The sequence below is a fragment of the Nematolebias whitei genome, chromosome 8 (assembly GCF_014905685.2).
Source record: "Nematolebias whitei isolate Nwh7 chromosome 8, NemWhi1, whole genome shotgun sequence".
NCBI classification, from domain to species: domain Eukaryota; kingdom Metazoa; phylum Chordata; class Actinopteri; order Cyprinodontiformes; family Rivulidae; genus Nematolebias; species Nematolebias whitei.
This window is the reverse complement of record NC_056505.1, coordinates 5,448,115-5,469,224: the sequence shown is the minus strand read 5'-3', so window position 1 is coordinate 5,469,224 and position 21,110 is coordinate 5,448,115. Positions and strand designations below refer to the sequence as shown.

Sequence of the window (21,110 nt, the reverse complement as noted above, 5' to 3'; positions counted from 1 at the left end):
GGGTTTAAGACATCCGCAACAGCTCTGAAAATATTTAGAGAAAACTGATCAACGTTTTAAAAATTCAAGCGACAAGACTTCAAGCCTCTGAGACTCAGACAAGGGAATGGAGAACCCTCACGAACGTTTCGGGTCTCATCAGTTGCCGCCCATGGAGTTGCTGCTTGAAGGAACCTATTCAGACGTTTTGTTGTCTTTCAGGGTCGTCGTCTCAGATCACAGAGCAGAATCTGAAGGGCACAGACCTGGACTCAGACAGTCTGAAGCTGCGCTACATCCTGACCAAAGACCCTCCTGTGGGCAGACTTGTGCTGAGCCGGAGCCACCTGGTGGAGAAGGTCTCTGTCAAAGGTCCAGTTCAGAGCTTCACTCAGGAGGACGTCAACAAAGGTCTCAGCTCTGGTTTTATTTTCATCCTGCTTTGTTTAATCTTCATCCTGCTGACACACACGAAGGAAAAAACTTGTTGCTGTTTATTCAGGATTGCAGTATTTTTGTTATTTTAGTTCAATTCAGTTTATTTATATATTTATAAAGCACCAAGTCACAACAGAAGTCATCTCAGGGCACTGAACAGAAACATTCATGTTTATAAAAGTAAGTTAACATTATTTAACTGAGGCGCAAACTGCTTTGAGTTTAACTCCGTCGCAGAACTCTCATCTTGAGCGAGCATGAAGGCGACAGTGGAAAGGAAAAACTCCCTCATGAGGAAGAAACTTTTAGCAGAACCAGACTCAGGACAATCAGCCATCTGCTTTGACCGGCTGGGTTTGAGAGGAACAGATACACAATGGCAGGTCCAGAATCACATGTTAAGATAGAAATATTATCAAATGAATGCCCGGTCTTCAAACTGGACAATGTGTCAGCCTCACGAACAGAAACTGGAAGTTGGTTCCACAAGAGAGGAGCCTGAGAACTGGAAGATCTTCCTCCCATTCTGCTTTTGGAAACTCTAGGAACTGCGAGTAATAGTAGTAATAGTAGTAATAGTAGTAAATGCACGATTCAGGAAAAAGTGGGGGTCAGTGGGTCATTTAGTGTTCTGATGGGCCGGAGAGAGACACTGTCCTTAAGTTAATTTAATTAATAGCTTTTTATTTAATGGGGCTAATCCTGTGGAGGTAACAGATCTCTTTTTAAAGGGAGGCCCTGGCCTGAAGGCAGCCTAACATGTATGTTCTTAGACTGTGCTGGGGGACGTTTAGCAGGGTGTCTAGGGGTCCTCCCCCAGAAAACTTTGGATTAAGTAGATGCAATTTCCTGCATTTTTTGGTGTTTTTTAATAGGTTGTTAAACATCTACATTTACCTACATTTGTAAACACTCAACTTCTGTCAAGCATCCTAAACACCCCCCACCCCTTGGCGGTTCCGAGCCGACTCTTCTCCGCTGAATTCACTGTCCTGCTCTTTGTTGTCCGACTCCACAGGAGAAACCTCCAGGCGTCTCCTCCGTCTGTTCATGGCGGCTGCCTGTCGTCTCCTGCCTGCTTACTTTTTCATTCAGCCTTTATTGATACAGGTTAATCTCATTGAACCTCAGGGACTCATTTACAAGAGAGACCTGAATTTTAACAGAGTGATAACAACAATGGAAAACGATGACAACAATAGACAACCATAAGGGATGCGTACAAATTTTTTTATTTTTTTTTATTTTTTACGAGTGAAATAAAATGACAACCAAAAGGGCAATCAAAATGAAAAGTAGCTAAAAACAGCTAGATTGTAAGGCGGTGTAGAATACCTGCCTGGTTAGCTCAGCTCTCACCCCCACCACTCTTTTAGGGGCAGAAATGCTACTTGAAGAGGCAGCTCATGTGATATTAAGAAGCTCGCAAGTGGCTGTTGTGTTTAAAATGAGTGTTTATGTAATTATTTTCAGTTTACATATCCAATGTAAGTTCATTCGTTCAGGGCAGTCATATTTGTTCATAACTTGATTATTAGTAAGCCTGAGAGTTACCGGATCCAAGCAAACAGTTACCGGAACACATCCTGTCAAAATAAGAGCGTTCCCGGATCCTGTTCCAGCAGGATCCGGCTCAAATTAAGCCCTCTATGTAATCAAACAGACTTTGTTGTCGTTGAACGACTCTCACAGAGTCGGGCTCTAAGCTGATGTTGAGTTCATGTCCCGTGTCTCGCAGGCCTGCTGCAGTTCAGCCACGAGAGAGGCGAGAAAGGAGGCAGCCTGTCCTTCAAGTTCAACCTGGTCGATCCAGAAGGCAACAAGCTGATCGACCAGTCCTTCTTCATCAGCGTGCTCGGTGGGTTTTCTGCAGACTCCGTTACCTGCAGCTAAAAATAAAAGGCTGAAGTGTTCCTCCATTTGTCGGAAAAGACAAGGCAATTACTGCAGATTTATGCCTTCGTCCTGCCGCGGCACACCGGACACATCCTGAATACAAAATGTGCCCAGACGGGTTCTGCTGGACCTGCTGGTAGTCGTGAAAAATCTCTCCAATGATCCTGACAGTTTATCAGCCTTCACTGGATAATTAGCAGGTGTTTAATTGTTGTTTTTATTGTAATAAATGTGTAAACTACCGGGGTGACGGAAATAAAATCGTTAAAATGTTAACCTAGCAAGGATATAATCCAAATTATCTCATTAGTATCACACACTGAGGAGTGGGATATTTTAGGCAACATTTAATTGAATTGTTCATAATTCAGTGATATTGCTTTAATTTTAATATTACTGTGAATACTTTCAATAATTTCTATGTGACTTTTGTTTTATTAGGATACAAACGAATATTTGGGCATAATATTGTGTGTACTGTGAGTTGTGTTGCCGTGAATGAAATATTTTTCGTTCTTTTACACTAATTGACCTTTACACTTAAACAAACTATCACTGAACTGAGTGTTTTGGAGTTTAAAAAGTCAGCTTTAAATCTTTATAGGAAATAAAAAGGCAGGAAGTGAAATTTGTGCTCCTGTTACAAACAGGAAAAAAAACACATTTAACCAAAAGTTGTTGTTTTTTAACTCTCTTGAGTATAAAACTATTTTTGGGGACTTAATGCTCCCTGTTTGTGCTACAGAGGACCACCTCCCTCCTGCTGTGGACGTGAACAAAGGTCTGGTTCTGGATGAAAACTCCGTAAAGAAGCTGACCACCCTGCAGCTGTCGGCCAGCGATCAGGACAGCGAGCCGGGCGAACTCATCTACAGAATCACCAAACAGACGAGCCTCGGGCAGCTGGAGCACGTCGCCACTCCAGGTCTGTTGCAGCCTATGTCATCACTTTATATTTATAGTTGTTAAAGATTTGCTGATTTGAGGGCTGGTTCGGTGCAGGTAGAGGCTGAACGCTCAGAGAGATGAAACACAGCGACTTTTCCGTAATCCATTCTTGCTGTTGTGACCGTTCACACAGCTAATTCCACTCAGTAAAAACGGATACGTGCTGCTGCTGGACGCAGAGGTTTGATGTTTTCACTGACTTAAAAAAACAACAACAAGCCGACTGGAATTAAACAGAGAATGCGAGTAAACCTAAATGTTTTTGATGCAACATATTCAAGTGGGTAGGAGTTACTCTGGAGAAGAACAGAGGGAGTTTGTTTTTCAGCACTGAGTGACGGATCCTGGTGATCAATGACGGCACAAAGGTGGAGCCAGGGGGTGGACTTTGGTGGCACTGGCCACCATACATTCAAACTTGGCCACCCCAGTCATTTGAGACAAAATGCACTTTTAGCAAGAATGTCTGATTGACTGTCTTGATGACATTAGAGGATGGATGGCGCTTAATTTCCTCCATTTTAATGAAAAGAAGACTGAGGTTATGATCTTTAAATCCTACGGCCCTAGCAGTTTTTCCACCTTGGATTTTTCCTCTTTGGCCTCATATGAAAAATCCATTGTGACAAATTTAGGAGTGAAAATGGACCCCTGCCTGAAACTTGACTGCCATGTCAACAACATGGCTACGTCCTCTTTCTGTCAGCTGAGGCGCCTGTCAAAAATCAAGCCCCTCCTTTCCAGACACCACTTCGAGACAGTAATCCACGCTTTTATTACTTCACGCCTGGATTATTGTAACTCTCTGTTGATAGGAGTTAGCCAGGCCTCGCTCTCACGGTTACAGCTTGTACAAAATGGTGCTGCACGATTTTTGACTGGTACAGGCGTGAGCACATCACTCCAGTTCTGATGCCCCTTCACTGGCTTCCTGTCCAGTCTTAGTCCATCTTATTTGTCTGAACTGCTTCACTCTTACATACCATCACGTGCTCTTACATCCTCTGACCAGATGCTTTTAGCAGTCCCAAATACCTTTTGTAAATCCAGAGGAGACGGAGCCTTTTCAGCTCTGGCTCCTAAATTGTGGAATGAGCTGCCGCTGGAGGTCGGGCAGGCCCCGTCATTTTCTGTTTTTAAAACTTGTTTAAAAACACATTGTTTTCATTGGCTTTTAACCCAGAGCGAGTCTGTGTCGTAATGTATTATTTTGCTTATGATGTTCTGATTATTTTTTTTAATATATATTTAGGTGTTTTTATTGTTTTACTATTGTTTTTAATTTTGTACAGCACTTCGGACAGCTGCTTGTTATGTTTTAAGTGTTTTAGAAATAAATTGGTATGGTAAGATAAAAACTAGAAAGTATATTTTCCTCAAATGAATGAGGTGGCTGGTTTAACACACACACACACACACACACACACACACACATATATCAAGTTCAAGTATCTATTGTCATTCGCATCACATGTGGTAAATGAGGTGGAATGAAATTGTGTACTCAGGGTCCCAGTTACACCCAAAAATAGCTAAAAATGAAGAATAAAAAGAAACAGTATATACGGATCTAATATACACTAAGATATACGCTAAACAATACGCTAAAAGACATGAGATATACACTAAACACTAATAATGTAAAATAATACGGTGTACTAAACAGCAGCCTCAACATGAGTCTGTTGGTTAAGAAATCCAGGACCCAGTTTCAAATGGAGGGGGTTAGTCCTAGTGTGCTAGTGTGAGTAGTTTGTCCATCGGGGTTTGGGGGATCATGGTGTTGAAGGCAGACGTGAAGTCCACAAAGAACATACGGACGTAGGAGTTCTTCTGCTCCAGGTGGGTGAGAGCAGTGGACCACAGACGAGATGGCATCCTCTGTTGATCTATTCTCACGGTATGTGTACTGGTGAGGGTCCTCCTTGATGTTGATGGTTGTTTGGATGTGGGACATGACGAGTCTTTCGAAGCATTTAGCGACTATCGGGGGTGAGGGCCACTGGCCGGTTGTCGTTCAGACCAGTCACTATAGAGCTCTTTGGGACTGGGATGATGGTGGCGGTCTTCAGGCAGGTGCGAACGCTTGCCAGAGTGAGGGAGGAGCTAAAGATGTCGGGCAGCACCTCGCAGAGCTGATCGGCACCTCCCCGGGGTGTTGTCTGGGCCAGTTGCTTTGTGAGGATTAATCCTCCTGAAGGTCCTCCTCACTTCTGCTGAGGTCACGCTGAGGAACCAGTGTTTCCACTACATTACTTTCCTTGGCAGGGCGCTCATCTCTTCCATGATTTTTGTTGACTGGAAGCACAAATAAGCTGTTTGTACCAAAAGTTTTCGGGGGGGACTTTGATATATATAAGCCAGCCTCTTCAGTCATGGGGTAGTGGTGGTGCAGAGGTTAGAGAAGGTTAGCTTGTGATCGGAACATCGCCGTTTCAACCCCCGGACATCAAAATGTGGTTAGGAACGTTGAAGCACTCACACCTGCTTCCACTCTCATTTGCTCCTCTCTGGGCCCTTGAGCAAGGCCCTTAACCCCCACCATCTGCTCCCCCGGGCACCCTAGATAGCAGCTCTCTGCTCCTCACAGAGGGCTGTGGTAGCTCGGTGGTCTGTGGTTGTGTCAGGAAGGACATCCGACTTAAAAACCATCGCCATGTTTTTGTGGGCGTTAGTTCACTGTGGTGACCCCTGAGGAAGGAGCAGCCAAAAAGAAAAAAAAATATATATATATTTTTTTTTGAATGATTAGCCATTTTAGAAGTTTTAAAAATAGTTACAAAAATAAGCTGCACTTCATAAACTAATAAAGGTAAATTAACATACAAATAAATCACTAAAATCAAAAGAACTAGAATGCAAACTTAAAAAATAAAAAAAAAACGTGGTGGAAAACAACTGACCAAAAAATATTCTTATAATTTGTTTTTGGTAACATTTTGGACTAATGTCTCTCTTTGTCCAGGAACCAGAATCTCCTCTTTCACCCAGGCTGACCTGGCGTCTCGCAGCGTCCAGTACGTCCACACCAGTGAAGAAGAGAAACACGCCGACCAGTTCTCCTTCACCGTGTCCGACGGCACAAACGAGGTAAACGATGGATCTGACGCCGGCTTTGGTGCCGTCGTGTTGGAGAGCGTGTCGTAACGATTGTTTATTCTCAGGCGAGTCGAGGTGTGACATCAAAGATCTGTTAACGTTGTGTCAAACCGGAGCACACGGAGAACACCTAACGTTGTTTTTTGAATTGTTGCTAATACCGTATCTTTTCCGGTACACCCAAATTCTTGCGCTTTCCCAACATTTGTGCTTGAACTGTGTCCGTTCACTTCCTGCCACTGTGGCAGTACATTCAGTGTGCTTCATTACATCTGCGTTGTGTTTTTGTGTTGCTTGAATCAGTTGTTAAAAACTCCAGAGCTTTCAGAGGGATGATGAAGTAACACTCCAGCTCCTTCAGCCCCCTTGTTTAACCTCATGCATAAATTTGGCTTGCTAATCAGAATTAATGAGAAGCACTAGAACTAAAGTAAACATGTACAAAAAAGGGTAATTTGCCCTTTAAGTCTGAGCGGTTAGTGTTTGAAGCGGTTCAATGCTTTTACTTTCAAGTTAAGGAGGTCTGGGTTTCCTGTTAAAAAGCACAGCATGTTAGTTAGGTCCGTACGAAGCCACTGGAGGGCTCTCAGTTTCTTATCGAACTGCTAATTGTGCAGTTTATTTGACGCCATTTGGGTTTAAAGTTTCCTAGAAATGTTGTACCATTAGTTAAATTTTGCGCTGAGATCATGGCACACAAAACTGACAGGAAGTAAACGTGTTCCCAGATGTCTTGACCCTAGAAATACCTCATTTCTACATCTTAGTTAGAAATATTTCAGAATATTAGAGCTCATTAACTTGCACTGTTTATCTGGAGGCTAAACGCTACAGTAGCCACTAGCATAACACAGTGTAAGTTAATGAGCTGAGGGCTGTTGTGTTGCATTGTTTGTAATAAATTACCATAAACACATTTTTCAGGTAACAAAAACTGCACATTAAAAACGTACTAAAACTCATTAACTCAATATTTTCTCTGCTAACTTGATGCTACATTAGCCTATACTAGCATAACACAGTTCCTAACTAAGCTAACAGCTGTTGTTTTATTTGTGACGCATTAGTCAGGTTTTATAAATAACAATATCTGAACATAAAATAAAGATGCTAAACTTCATGACTTTATTTTCTTTGCTGGAGGCTGAATATGATGCAATAGCTTGCTCCAGTTAGCTGGAGGCTAAATGCAAAGGCCTGCTTTAGCATAACACAATTCCTAACAGAACTGGCAGCTGTTGTGTTGCAGCATTTAGCCTATAACAAATTAGTTTTGCAAATACCAGTAAATCTAACTGAAAGCAAAATAGATAACGATACTAAAAACAAAAGCTTATGCAACATTGGACGTTAAATGCTTAATGCTATGTTAGCCTGTATTAGCATAGCAGTCTCCAACTGATAGTTGTGTATCGTTATTTGTAACAAATTAGTCATGTTTCACGAGTAACGCTAACTGGAAATCCTACAAACAGAACAAGCTACAGCTTTTGTGTGTGATAAACTCTTTTTAGGGGCTTCTAATAACGCAGACACATAAAAATTAGTCCCCAATATAATTTTGCTCAGCAACCACTGTTTAGGCCTGAGGGAGTGGTGGTGCGGAGGTTAGAGAAGGTGTGCCTGTGATCTGAAGATCGCCGGTTCGATCTCCTGGACCGACAACATCAGAATGTGGGTGGGAAAGGTGAAACAGTCGCACCTGCCTCCACCCTCATTTGCCCCATTCTGGGCCCTTGAGCAAGGTCCTTAACCCCCACCATCTGCTTCCCCGGGCACCCTGAGGAAGGGAGCAGCCGAAAGAAGAAGAAGGGTTTAATGTATGGGACTACAGATTGTAATATAAAAAATGCAGAAACTCTAAATGAACCAAACTATAATAAAATTAAATATATTTTAACACTATTGGTTGTTGGGCTCGATAAGTTATTTTACTGCATTAGTACATGGTAACGTTTACAAAATTGTAGAATGTACTGTTGTTTGATCCAGCATAAATTGTCACACAGTCTTGTTTACAATAATAATTTTGTATAAGAGGATTTTTTTAAATTCCCAAACAATCGGTGTTGGGAACAGTAAATTGTTGAACAGCTAATAGCGGAGCAGAATTTTTTTGTTTAGCATATTATTGTTTTCCCTAATTTTGCAAGACTTTAGTGGAATTAGCTTTCTGCTAAATTAGGTTTCACCAATTTTACGTCCGCTAACAAAATTCACAAGCTTGTCTGTTGTGGGCGTGTCTTGAAGAGTCTGTTAGGCACGCTATTGGCTGACTACGTGCACGCGTGACAAGACGTGACTGATCGATGCAGCTTCAACTGGAAGGGGATGAAGACGTGTGACGCAAACTGACTGACAGTTGTCTTAGTGGTTTACTGTTAGTGAAGCTAATTTTTTAGTTAGCGGATTATGGGTTAGCGAAGCTAGCTTTGCACCACAAAAAAATTACTTATGTTGGAAAATGCTTGACTTGCTGGGACAACTCACTGTTTTGGGCAAATCTTTGCTTGTTTTTAGGTTGCTCAGACTTTTTACATCACCATCAAGCCGGTGGACGACTCGCTGCCTCTGCTCCAGGTCCCGGGTATGAGAGTCCAGGAGGGTGTGAGGAAGACCATCACTGAATTTGAGCTGAAAGCTACCGATGCAGACACGGAGGTAGAGCACCGTCTTTGAGCCAGCGAGGCTTCTCGGCAACCATTAAAAATAAATAAAAACATCTCAGCGGACACAAAAACATTGATGTGCTTTGTGCACAAAGTGGCCGGACACCTCAAAGCCTTTCCCCTTACGATTTTTTAATGTTTATTTTCCTCTTCTAAAACCACCTCAAGGCGGAGTCCATCATCTTCACCGTCGTCCAGCCTCCTCGCCATGGCACCATTGAGCGCACCAGCAACGGCCAACACTACCGCCAGACCGGCACCTTCACCATGGACGACATCTACCAGAACCGCATCAGCTACAACCACGATGGCTCCAACTCGCTCAAAGACCGCTTCGTCTTCTCCGTGGCCGACGGCACCAACCTGTTCTTCATGGTAGAGGAGGCCGGCGAGGAGGTGTGTGGGTCTGTGTTAATGTGCGTTCTGATGTTTTATTACAGCTGGTGATTGAAACGAGGGAGTTAGGGCATCTGTTGGTGAGTTTTCGTGTTTCAAGGTTGGTGTTTCTGCTCCGACGACGGTTTAATCTCCTGGTTTTGGTCCTGTGAAGACAAGTGCTACTTAAAAAGGGGGAGAGGGAGCTTTAGTTATGAAACAGACTTTAATTGAAAACAACAATCTGACAAGGTTGGAAATTCTTGTGGGATTTTTTTAAATGTTTTTATTATTTTGTAGTTCGGCAGATTTTGTGCTAAATTAAGAACCAGATCCGGAGCTCATTGAATACTCAGCAAGTCCTGATATTTTCTCACACACATGGCCGGCTATACCCATTAAATATTTGTGGTATTGACAAAAAGGAGCATCATCTTCTTCATCTGCTTTGTCCCAGTTTCTTCAGTAGCTCTGGAGTGAGTAAGTTGCTGCAACGTGAAGATTTGTAATGAATACACCAAAAGAAAGAGTTTTTATCGGCCCGAGTTTAGTATTTATCGTCTGTAGTAACGCCAACAAAGTTTTAGAAGGTAACATCGTCTGTTCTTAACCCATTAAGGATTCGTCTGAGATTTAGAGATTTGAAAACTTCACTTGAAGAGATCTCAGGGATGATTGTTGCTACATCAGTCCGGAAGAAAAGGTCCAAACAATCCGAGCACGAGTGAGCGCTCTTGTTTCCAAGAAAAGCCTCTGAGGATGGTTGGAGCTTTTAAGCTTTCTTGGTAAATTTAAAGGTTTTTTTTTTTTTACATTTATGAGATTTACAAAAACTAATGATAGAAACTAAAAACTAAATAAAATTAATGATAGAAACTAAAAACTAAATAAAACTAATGATATAAAAGTATTTTACCTTTGCAGATTATTTCTGAAATAACTAAGGGTTCAAATATCGAAACATTAAAACATCCATGTTTTTGTATCCCTCTTGTTTTCTTATTCAACAATTAGCTGTTAGTCGCCGTTTTCTACTTTTAGCTTATTTTGTGTTAAATGTAGCTTTTAGCTACTGTTTTGGTACTTTTAGTTTTTACCTATCATGCTTCTTTTAGCTACAGTTGCAATAATTTTAGCTTTTAGCCAGAGTTTTATATTTTAGCTACACTTTTACCGTTTTAGCTAAGGTTTTGCCATTTTTGTTTTTTATCGACTGTTTTGTTCATTTTAGCTTAAGCATTTTTTTTTTTACATTTAGCCATTTTCTATGGTTTCCCTACTTTTAGCATTTGTTACTGTTTTGCTTTTTTCAGCTTTTAGCTACAGTTTTTTTTTTAAATGTAGCTCTGAGCAGCAGTTTTGCTACTTTTAGCTTTTAGTTACTTTTTTGATTTCTTCAGTTTTTAGCTAGTTTTTTTACACTTAGCTTTTAGCTACAATTTTTCTACCTTTAGTTTTTAGCAAAAAAGAAAGAAAAATCAACGTTTAGCATTTAGATCAGGGGTGGGCAATTAATTTCTTCAGGGCGCCGCATGAAAAATCTGACGTGTGTCGGAGGGCCGAACCAGCAATGACTTAAATTTAAACTTGGGTCATTATAAGTTTTCTCATTATATCTGTTTTTATAATGAACTACTTAAATCAGATTCTTTTTGTAATAAGAAATAAGAATATTCTGTAAATATTTATAAAAGTGAACAAATTGTGGTTTAGGTTGAAGTGAGACTTAATACTAATTCTATTAAATTAATAGGTTAAATGCTGTTTCAGAGTCAACACCTGTTTGTGCGTGTGTCGTTCATTCTTTCAACCTTTATTTCTACGGGTTAATCCCATTGAGACCTGATTTCTTTATGTGTGTTGTTAAATGCTGCTCGTTATGAGAATTAACTCCTCTGCTTGTCATTTTCGTCCTCCCTCTCCTCCGCCCCCGACCACCTGTCATTATTAATCGCCCACATGATAAACTGAACGAGAGCATGCAGGTTTTGATATCTGCGATCGCACACACACCTCTCAGGTTTGTGTTTATTACCTTTCCATCACTTGGGGACGCTCGTTTCAGCAGCCGTGCAGAGCAGGAGCTGGTCTGTGTTGTTGTTTCAGGCGAATTAGTTCCCCCTGGTGCTGCCACGTCTTTAAATATTACATGAATTATTCATAAACTGTAAATGAATCGATCCTTTGGCGGCGTGTGTCAATAACAGCGTCTTTGTGACGACGTGCCTAACTCTGTAAACTCCGCCGAGACTCGAACAGGACAACATAACAAGGAGCGAGAGCTGAGAGTTTTATCTGATTCAGTCTGTCGGCGCCGTTTCAAGAGAGGGAATCGATCAGATCATCTGCAACTCTTCTGTTTCCACTTCCTGATGTTTCATCTGTGAGTTTACTGACTCGTTCTTCACACGGGACCAAACTTTGGTCAGTGAGACGTCAGTGAAAGCAGCACGCGGGGATGGTTTTTACTTTTTTATGTAATCGCCCATGTCTTTTGATGTTTATTGTAGCTGCAGACCAAATTCAAAATGTTTTTTATACCAACGGAACATAGTATATCACGTTCAAAAATCTTTATTATCCCCGAGGGGCAATTTGTTTCACAGTCAGTAGACGCACAAACATCCAGACCAGACGTTGAAATATACGTACAGAGCTCATCACTGTTCGTTGAGAAGCCTGATCGCTACAGGGATGGATGAGTTTTTCATCTGTTCATCATACATCTGGGCAGCAGACACCTGCATCCAGACGGAAGGAACCTGAACTCACCATGGAGTGGATGAACAGGATCTGCCAGAATCAGCCTGGCCTTGTTCTCTGACCTCGCCTTGTGTAGGTCAGTGAGGTTCTGTAGGTCAGTGAGGTTCTGTGGGGCTATGCCAGCAGTTTTGCTGCACATCCTGACAATCCCCGAGAGTTTGTTCCTGTTTTTACACGTCAAAAGTCCAAACCAACAGGTGAAGGTGAAAGTTAGATCAGGTGTTGAATCTTAAAAAAAAATAAAAGCACCGTTATTTTAAAAATTTGATGGCAGCAACACAAAAACATTCAAGCAGGAGCAACAAAAGGATGTAAAAGTTGGAGGTACATAAACAAAACAGCCAAAGGAACATTTGGAAACAAATTAGACTAATGTGCAGCAGATCATCGTCCGGTCTCACACGACTCGCTTCGACTCTGCTCAGGTCTACGCGGTCTTTGTGGATTCCCATAAAACATGAGCGTCGCCTCGATGTGGGAGGACCGTCAGAGCGCGGACGCCTGGAAAACCCAACGCAGCAAAGACTAAATACGTGAAGTAAAGTCCTAAACTGTCGCTTCCTCTGTCACGGTTTCCAGTAATGCTCGTCAGCCAACAACAAGGGAAACATCTGCACCTTCTCAAAGAACCATGGCGTTGGTTAACCTGCTGCCATTTTAATGGATATATTGGAAAGAAATTAGGTTTTAAAAATGGTGGATTGGATTTGTGCAAAGGCTCACTCATGGTTGACATCTCTCTGCAGTCTGCTGACGTCAATTCTTCAACTCTGCTTAGATCCTTGACCGAGGAGGTCCTAAAAACTGAACTGGAAGCTGCTGGGACCTCCCATCAGAAGCCTTCTTAAGACACATGGAGTCGAGTCCTTGGAAAAAGTCCAGTCGAGGACCGGGTGTAAAAACATGCTGAACGTCTCAGAAGTAAAGATGGGCAGGGGTTTTCCCGTTCGTGTAAAACGGTGTTTAAAAAGTGAGTTTTAAAAAGTTCCCCACCAGATAATTGGGACGATGTTGCTGTTGTGAGATTTGCAAGTCATTGAACGTCCCACGTTTTTTTTGGAATTGTGTCGTAAAATTTAATGCAGATTTGTACATAATTTAAAAATACAAGTATTCCTGACAAAGTCCTGCGTACCGACGTCTTTTAAATTTATTCCAGCAGCTCCTCACCGTCCAATAATTCACCTGTTATCGAGCATTACCTGAACTTTTTCTTTAAACTTTCTTTTTTATATTGTTGTTTTTTTGGGTCTCCAAACTGTTTTCATTTAGATTTTTCTGTCTGTCCAGGTCGTGACGGCCGCTCCTCAGAAGTTTAAAATCGAGATTCTGCCGGTGGACGACGGGACGCCTCGAATCGTCACCAACCTGGGGCTGCAGTGGCTGGAGTACATGGACAACACGGTGCGGTTCGGACGTTTGACTCACTGCTTTATGATTAAAATGAACGTTTTGATGCTCGTTGTTGCAGAAATATTTATTCAAACAGGAACACAGTTCTGTGTAAACTCATGTTTGTATCTTATTTATTGACTCACAGCGGTGAGTCGGTCTTCAGCTTTTATTTCTGTGCCTCGACACTGTAAAAGTGTCATTTTGTGAAATGTTTGTGCTGCCGGTAATTAGGCCCTCTGGGTTTTATCGCTCAGGCAAATTATCAGGAAGTTAAATCCTCGCGTCCCGTCGTCGCCGAAGCCTTTTAACAGATCGTTGTCATCGTGGAGTGCCTTCAGCTGCAGCTCACTAAAACAGGAGGATGTTCGAACTCGTGTGTTTGGTTAAACTGAGATTCAAGGCCAAATCACACAGTTTATATCAACACGTAATCTGCTGGGATTAACTATGGTTACTATGTACTACGGTACAGTCATAAAATGCATATAAAATAAAAAGTAAATAAAAGTAGTGATATAAAACAAAAATAAAACGAGCTACATAATGAAACGAGGTAAAATACTAAAAACAGGAAAATGTCTGCGTTGGATTTTCTACTCAGAGTAGTGACGGAGATCAGTGTTTCCTCTACCGTTATACAAGCAGGGCGCCCCGCCCTGTCAACAGAACTCCTCCCCCACCCCACCCACCGTCAACAACTGCCGGCGCTGACGTGGCGCTAAGCTAGTGGCGTGCAATACAGACGAGCTAGCTAAAAAGCTACAGAGGTAGCGCTCCGTTTCCCTCACGCGTCGCTACAAACAGTATTCAACACAGACGTGTCTCCATCCCACCCACCCCCACCCCGTCGACAAAAATCACAGAAGAGATGAGCGCCCTGCCAAGGAACGTAAACCAGGCGAATCACTGGAGATGACTCTCAGCTACTACCACACCATGTTTTAGTTTAATTGTAAAAAAGTTAGTTTTAGACATTAATGTGTTGGATAAGGTTGAATAAATGTTGCAACCATCTTGACGGGGGTTGACTCCACAACTAATCAGATGTAGATGCCCATTCAGTGATTACTAAGTTTTATTAAAATCATATCATGAGATATTTTGCTAACAGGCAGACGGGGTTGACTACAACAATTAATGCCAAAGTTTTAAACAAAGATCTTACACGATCTGTCAAAGCTCGGACCAGATTTGTGAAACTTATATTCCATCCTGGAGTCAGGTCTCAGAAGCAGCAGCCTGAGCAGTGAGACAGACATCTCTTTCCATGGTCACCTCTTCCATCTCTTCTGGGAGGACTCCAGGGCATTCCCAGACCAGCTCAGAGACGTTGTCTCTCCACTGTGTCCTTGGTCTTCTGTGGGGTCTCTCCTCTCATTTGGACATATCCATAAAACCTGAGCAGAAGGCGTCCTTACCAGATGTTTGAACCACCTCAACTGACTCCTCTGGATGTGGAGGAGCAGCAGCTTTACTCCGAGTCTCTGCAATCTCGTTCTTCCGGTCTCTACCCGGGGTTACTAGAGAACCATAGGTGAGGGTCAGCACGTAGACCGATGGGTAAACGGAGAGCTTCTCCTTGCAGCTCAACTCCCTCTTCACCACAACAGAGTCCACAAGACAGCAGAAGTTGAACCAACCTGATGATCTCCTGCTCTGTTCTTCCATCACTCGTTAAACAAAACCTGACGATGCATAAACTCCTCCACTTGAGGCAGAACCTCGCTCCCAACCCAGAGAGGGAAATCCACCCTTTTCAGACTGAGGACCACGGCCTCAGATTTGAAGGTGCTGATTCTCATCCCAGCCTCTTCACACTCGACTGTGAACCGCTCCAGTGAGAGCTGGAGATCACGGCACGATGACTCCAACAGGACCACATCATCTGCAAATAGCATGATGGAATCCTGAGGTCACGGAACTGGACTCCCCCCGCCCATGACTGCACCAAGAACTGCGGTCCGTAAAAGTTCTGAACAGATTTGTTGTCAACAGGCAGCCCTGGTGGAGTCCGACTCTTACCCTGAAGGGTCCTGCTGGTGTGAACCAAACTCTCCCACCGCAAATATAGGAACTGAATGGCCCTTAACACCAGAGCCCCAATCCCAGACTCACAGCAACCCCCACAGTAATCTATCCCCACACCCCTTCCCCATGGCTGACATTCAGTTTCTTCTGGATGCGGAACAGACTTTAGTAACAGGATAAGCGGTTCAGACCTAGCATTAGTACCGTAATGCTCCACTAACACCCACCCCCACCAGCGAAAACCAGTAACATTGACATCCCAACCCCACCAAGCGCCGGTCAAGGTAAGTAATCTAGGAGAAACACTGTCTCAATGTCCACAAAACACGTAGACTCTAGAAAAACTGAAGACTGACTAACTAGAAAAATGGTGGGAATCACCATAGCAACCAGTGACTCAGCAGGTTTTTCTTCTTCTCTCATAGACCTTTGTTTAATTTCTAATAATAGTTGCAATGACATCGCTCAAACAGTCTTTGGACGATGTTGTTTTTCAGGCCACTAACCTAATCAGCAAAAAGGAGCTGCTGACGATGGACCCGGACACGGACGACAGACAGCTGGTGTACGAAGTCACCGCCGAGCCGAAGCACGGCTTCCTGGAGAGCAAGCTCCGACCTGGCAGCTCCATCAGCACCTTCACACAAGGTGAGGGGAACGCTTTAACTGCGTGTTTTCAGGTGTTCTGTGCAAATCTGCAACAATGCTCTGAAACAACGTGTGGTCGTTGGACGTACGTCGTAAGATGATCTGAATTTTTACCGCATGCGTGTTTTTGTCCTGGTGGGCTTTTTTTTGTAAGCCCTGAGCCTGAAGCAGAACCAGGACATGGTCCAGCTCTTTGGTTTGTGTTTTTCTTAAGGAAAGATGTGAACCAAACTTAAAAAAAGTAAATGCAGCAGATTGTTCTGACACATTGAGATTTTAAAGCTAAGTTTCATGTTGCATCGCTGCCCCCTGCTGGTCACCTTTTATTAAATCAAGCTCTGTTCAGTCTGATTATAAACAAATAAAAACGTTATTACCATAAACATTTAAATCTAGGTTTATGGATGTCCTCCTGATGAGTTATCAGATCATTTCCACCCATGTGGTTCGATTCTTCATCACCCGAAGCCTCTCCAGATGTGTTCTTTTTACAGCTCTCCCTTGTTTACTGAGTTAATTTGCATTTTCAGTCAGCGGGGTTCTCATTACTAGTGTCTATATTATGTTTACCTTCAGGCTGCAGCTAGGAATCTGTGTTAGCTTGCTTCTGTAGACGTGTTGATCCTTCAGGCAGAACACATTCAGCACATTCAAACAGTCGTTTGGATGTGCTGAATGTTTGGTTTGGAGCACTGAAACCTCATTTACTCTAATATAAAGTAAATAAACTCAGCCCAGGAGAGAAGAACTGTACATAAATAAAGTGGATGGGGTTTCTGCTGTAATCTTTCGTACACTCAGACTGAAAACAATATTTTAAATGTGACGTTTATATGTTCGTACATCATCGTCATCATCATCGTCTGCTCTTGTGGCAGCTTCGTAGCAGCGTTTTATCTCGCCGAGCCTTCAGTCATTTTTACTGCAGCAGGACGGGGATGTTGGCTTTTTACGTCTTTTTCAATCTGCTGTTCTGGGAAAAAAATACATGAGAAGAAAATATGAGACAAATTTGACTCTGAAGTCATTGAAAATGGATCAGAAGCTGCAAATTATAAACCTTCATTAAAAAAAAATATATTATCTGGGATGTTTTATCTCAGAGTGAAGCCAAAATGTCAGATCGCGCTAAAAGCTGCGCTGATCTTTGCTACCGTTTGCTGTTTGATACGTGTGTGTGTTTGAAACATTATAGTACGGTACCAAGCAGTGAGCTGGTAACGAGCTTTATTCCCTTTCTTTGTGCCATAGAAACTATAAAACAGACCGCATCTTAAACCCTATTCGCACGGGATTAGTTTTACCTAGGGACCTCATGTAATCAATAAATTACTCCCCAACATCTGCTTTTTATGTGGCGCATTCGCACGGGATAACCAGAGTCTGAGATTTAGCTGAAATTTACAGACGTCTTCTGGATATGATGTTAACGCGCTGCATTGTCACGACCGGGCCGGTCCAGATAATGTGTTTAATGTGTGGTCTCGGCCGGTCTCGGGCTTTGATGTGGTTTTACGAATCGGCACTAAAGAAAACTAAAGAATGTACAACATAAAATAGTGTTAATCTACTTGAGGAGGAGGCAGGTCCCACCGCGTTTAAGAGGTTAAAAAAGAAGCCACGTTAAGCTCAGATGGACAGCTGTCACCAGCCGTGCGCCTGAGCATCCTATATATATATTTATATATCCTATATATCCTATATTATATATATTTTTCCAAATTATGTTGCTTAAACAAAAAACAAAAAGCGCCTCATTACGTATCGGATCCTGCACATTCCTGTCCAAATCACAGAGATGCCTATTCGCGTTGGATTAGTATTATCACAGGACCTCGGAGTTCAGCAAAATATAGTAGGTAATGTGTGGGGGAATTTTTACTTTACAAATTTCTGACATGGCCGATTCGCATGGGATTAACAACACAGACCATCTCTGTAATTATTACAAATAGCATGTGGTCCCTTGGTAAAACTAATCCCGTGCAAATAGGGCTTTACATGACGTGATGCCAAATCCCCAAAGAAGTGCGCCCATAACAGCTTGAGTCCATTGTCTTGCTTCATTTTAGGGAATTTTCACACCTGAAGTGTTGAGTCTGATTAAAATGAACGCAGGTTAGTTTCCCCTTGGTCCAGTTCGTTTGTGTCGACATGATCACGATATTTGAGGTGTTCCAAAGACCGTTGAGGTCTTGGTGCGGTTCTAAAAGAACTCCAGATTGGTTCGTTTATAATGTGAGCCTGATCCAGCCTCGGTCCAACAACTACCAGGTGTACGCTGCAAGTTTGAATCGTTTTAGCCAGGTGTCCTTTGCATTCTGGGATACGGTGACGTAAACGATCTTCAGTAGAACCTGGTTCCAGCTTCAACTTCCACGTTCCTGTCCTAAGTCTACTAAATTGTTGTATTTTTCAGCGTATAAGTCGCATCAGTCAAAAAAAGCACCATGAAGAGAAAAAAACAAAAGTTACTTTGGCATATAAGTCGCATTTATTATACATCACCGCTGACCCGTCACGTTTATTTAATGGTTAAAACAGCATTTTACCATCGCAGCACCATCCAGCCATTCATCCATCCGTCCATCCATCCATCATGGCTGGAGCCACTAGTTCTCCAACGTTCCTCCGCCTGCACCAGCTGAGTGAAGCGAGCGTGCATGGGAGGACTCATTGTTGCAGTTCTTCAAAATTTAAAGCGTCAGTCAGAAATAGAGTTCCAAATATGGAAAAAGAAACGTATATGACGCTTTGGCGTATAAGTCGCAGGACTGACAGATCTTCCTCAGAAATCCATGATCTGCTGCCATGCTAGCAAGAACCTTTGACCCCACGTAGCACCTGGCAAGATGGCGGCATAGACTCTTGATACATTAGCAACAGAGTGCGCTGTGGTCGGCACTCCATTTTATTTTTACTTCAGTGGTTGACAACTCTATCAGTCAATAATCAATGACTTTATCTAAATGAGCAATTTAAAAAAGAAAAACTCATTTTGGGATAAAATATTTCATTCATTTCAATTTAATTCAAACATACTTTATTAATCCCATAGGAAAATTAAATGTAACTCATCCTGAATTCATTTAAGATACGTTGGAAATTTTATAGTTCACTAAGGAGCGCTAGAGTGAACCGTTGACCATAAACAGATAAATGAAAAGACTACGTCTTTATGTCAAATTAATCTTAAACGTGTAAATTAAACAATAAGTGAGTAATCTAATCTTCTTTCCCTGCAGCTGATATCAATCTGGGTCTGATCCGCTACGTGCTGCATCAGGAGAACGTCCAGGAAACCGTGGACACCTTCAAGTTTCTGGTCAAAGACAGTAAACCCAACGTGGTCAGAGACAACGTCTTCCACATCCAGTGGTCCCTCATCAGCTTCGAGCACAAGAGGTTTGTAACTTTTACCGTTTCAAAAAAACAACAACTTCAAAACTAAAACGGTAAAACAACCTCCTCTGCCGACCCCTCAGCTACAACGTGAGTGAGAAGGCCGGCACGGTCGCCGTGACGGTGAAACGATCCGGGAACCTCAATCAGTACGCCATCGTGCTCTGCCGCACGGAACAGGGCAGCGCCAAGTCCACCAGCAGCACCGGGTCTCGTCCCGGCCAGCAGGACTACGTGGAATACGCCGGACAGGTAACCCAAGTTTAAAACCCGCTCTGGCTTTTATAAACCCTTTCTAAAGCCCTCCCCGTTCTGCAGGTGCAGTTTGACGAGCGTGAGGACACCAAGGTGTGCACCGTGGTCATCAACGACGACAAGGTGTTTGAGGGCATGGAGAGTTTCCACGTGGAGCTGAGCATGCCCGTGTACGCCCTGCTAGGCGCCAACACGCGCGCCGTGGTCAACATCAACGACACGGAGGACGAGCCGACGCTGCAGTTCGATAAGAAGACGCACCACGTTAACGAAAGCAGCGGGTTCTTCCACGCCCCCGTCGAGAGGAAAGGTACGGCGTCCAGAACAAACCGACTCAACCGGAGGCTGCGGTCAGCAGGTCCACAGTCCTGGATCACACAGAATCTAGTTTTAGTGTTTTCCATGTCTGGATAAATATGGAAAAAGACAACTGAATATAGAAAAACTTTTACGTTTTCTAAAAGATTTATTTCTAATGTTTTTTATTTTATTTTATAAAAATGATCCTCCACATGTTTTGGTTAATTTAAGACATCGAGCCTTGAGTTTAACGTTTCGGCCGTCAGCATGCTTGTTTCTGACCTTCAATATACGGCTCCAGGCCCACAAGTGGTCCTCGGACAATTTCCTGTTGGCCTCAACGTCCTCGAATAAAAACAAACCTGGTTATAGTAAGTCGTTATAATAAGTTATTTTACTGATGAAACTTTAGGTCATTAAAACTAAATTAAACAACGTGGACATCTAAAAACGTTGAACTAAAATACACTTTATTTGGCCAGTTTGGCTCAGCCTGAGCAGTAGTTCTTTGAAAAGCAAAAATATAGCTAGGTTTAGCATGTTTTAAACTAAAATATATTTTATTACAAATACCGTTTTTGTAGAATGAATGTTTTCTATTTCAATGCATGTTTTCTTTAATTCTCCTGTAATTTGTCATGTTACTCCCCTCTAGTGTTCCTTTGGGGAAGAATAGACCCATTGAAACCCATAATCAATGCATGTTCTGATCCTATATTCATCATATCATTAAATAATAATAATAATATTTCTTGGCTGAAAATTCTTGTGGAGCCCGGTTTACCATCCGGTCTGACAATTTAGTTAGTTCGGACTGGGTTGTGCACGAGTAAACATTTGGTACAAAACTGTAGATCCACATAAGTGCAGGCTGAAGAATCAACCATGCCTTAAAAAAAATACATATATATATAT

General features: G+C 42.4%; 1 protein-coding gene across 1 annotated transcript in view; it reads left to right on the top strand.

The window, feature by feature from the left end:
* Positions 1 to 21,110, top strand: part of fras1 (Fraser extracellular matrix complex subunit 1) — a 187,546-nt gene that overhangs the window by 150,530 nt on the left and 15,906 nt on the right. Inside the window, exons 41-51 of the mRNA XM_037680010.1 lie at positions 202 to 390; positions 2,156 to 2,275; positions 3,059 to 3,238; positions 6,227 to 6,351; positions 8,881 to 9,021; positions 9,198 to 9,425; positions 13,458 to 13,571; positions 16,088 to 16,238; positions 19,484 to 19,643; positions 19,724 to 19,892; positions 19,959 to 20,205. Coding sequence (XP_037535938.1) covers positions 202 to 390; positions 2,156 to 2,275; positions 3,059 to 3,238; positions 6,227 to 6,351; positions 8,881 to 9,021; positions 9,198 to 9,425; positions 13,458 to 13,571; positions 16,088 to 16,238; positions 19,484 to 19,643; positions 19,724 to 19,892; positions 19,959 to 20,205 — 1,824 coding nt within the window. The remainder of the gene's footprint in view (positions 1 to 201; positions 391 to 2,155; positions 2,276 to 3,058; positions 3,239 to 6,226; positions 6,352 to 8,880; positions 9,022 to 9,197; positions 9,426 to 13,457; positions 13,572 to 16,087; positions 16,239 to 19,483; positions 19,644 to 19,723; positions 19,893 to 19,958; positions 20,206 to 21,110) is intronic.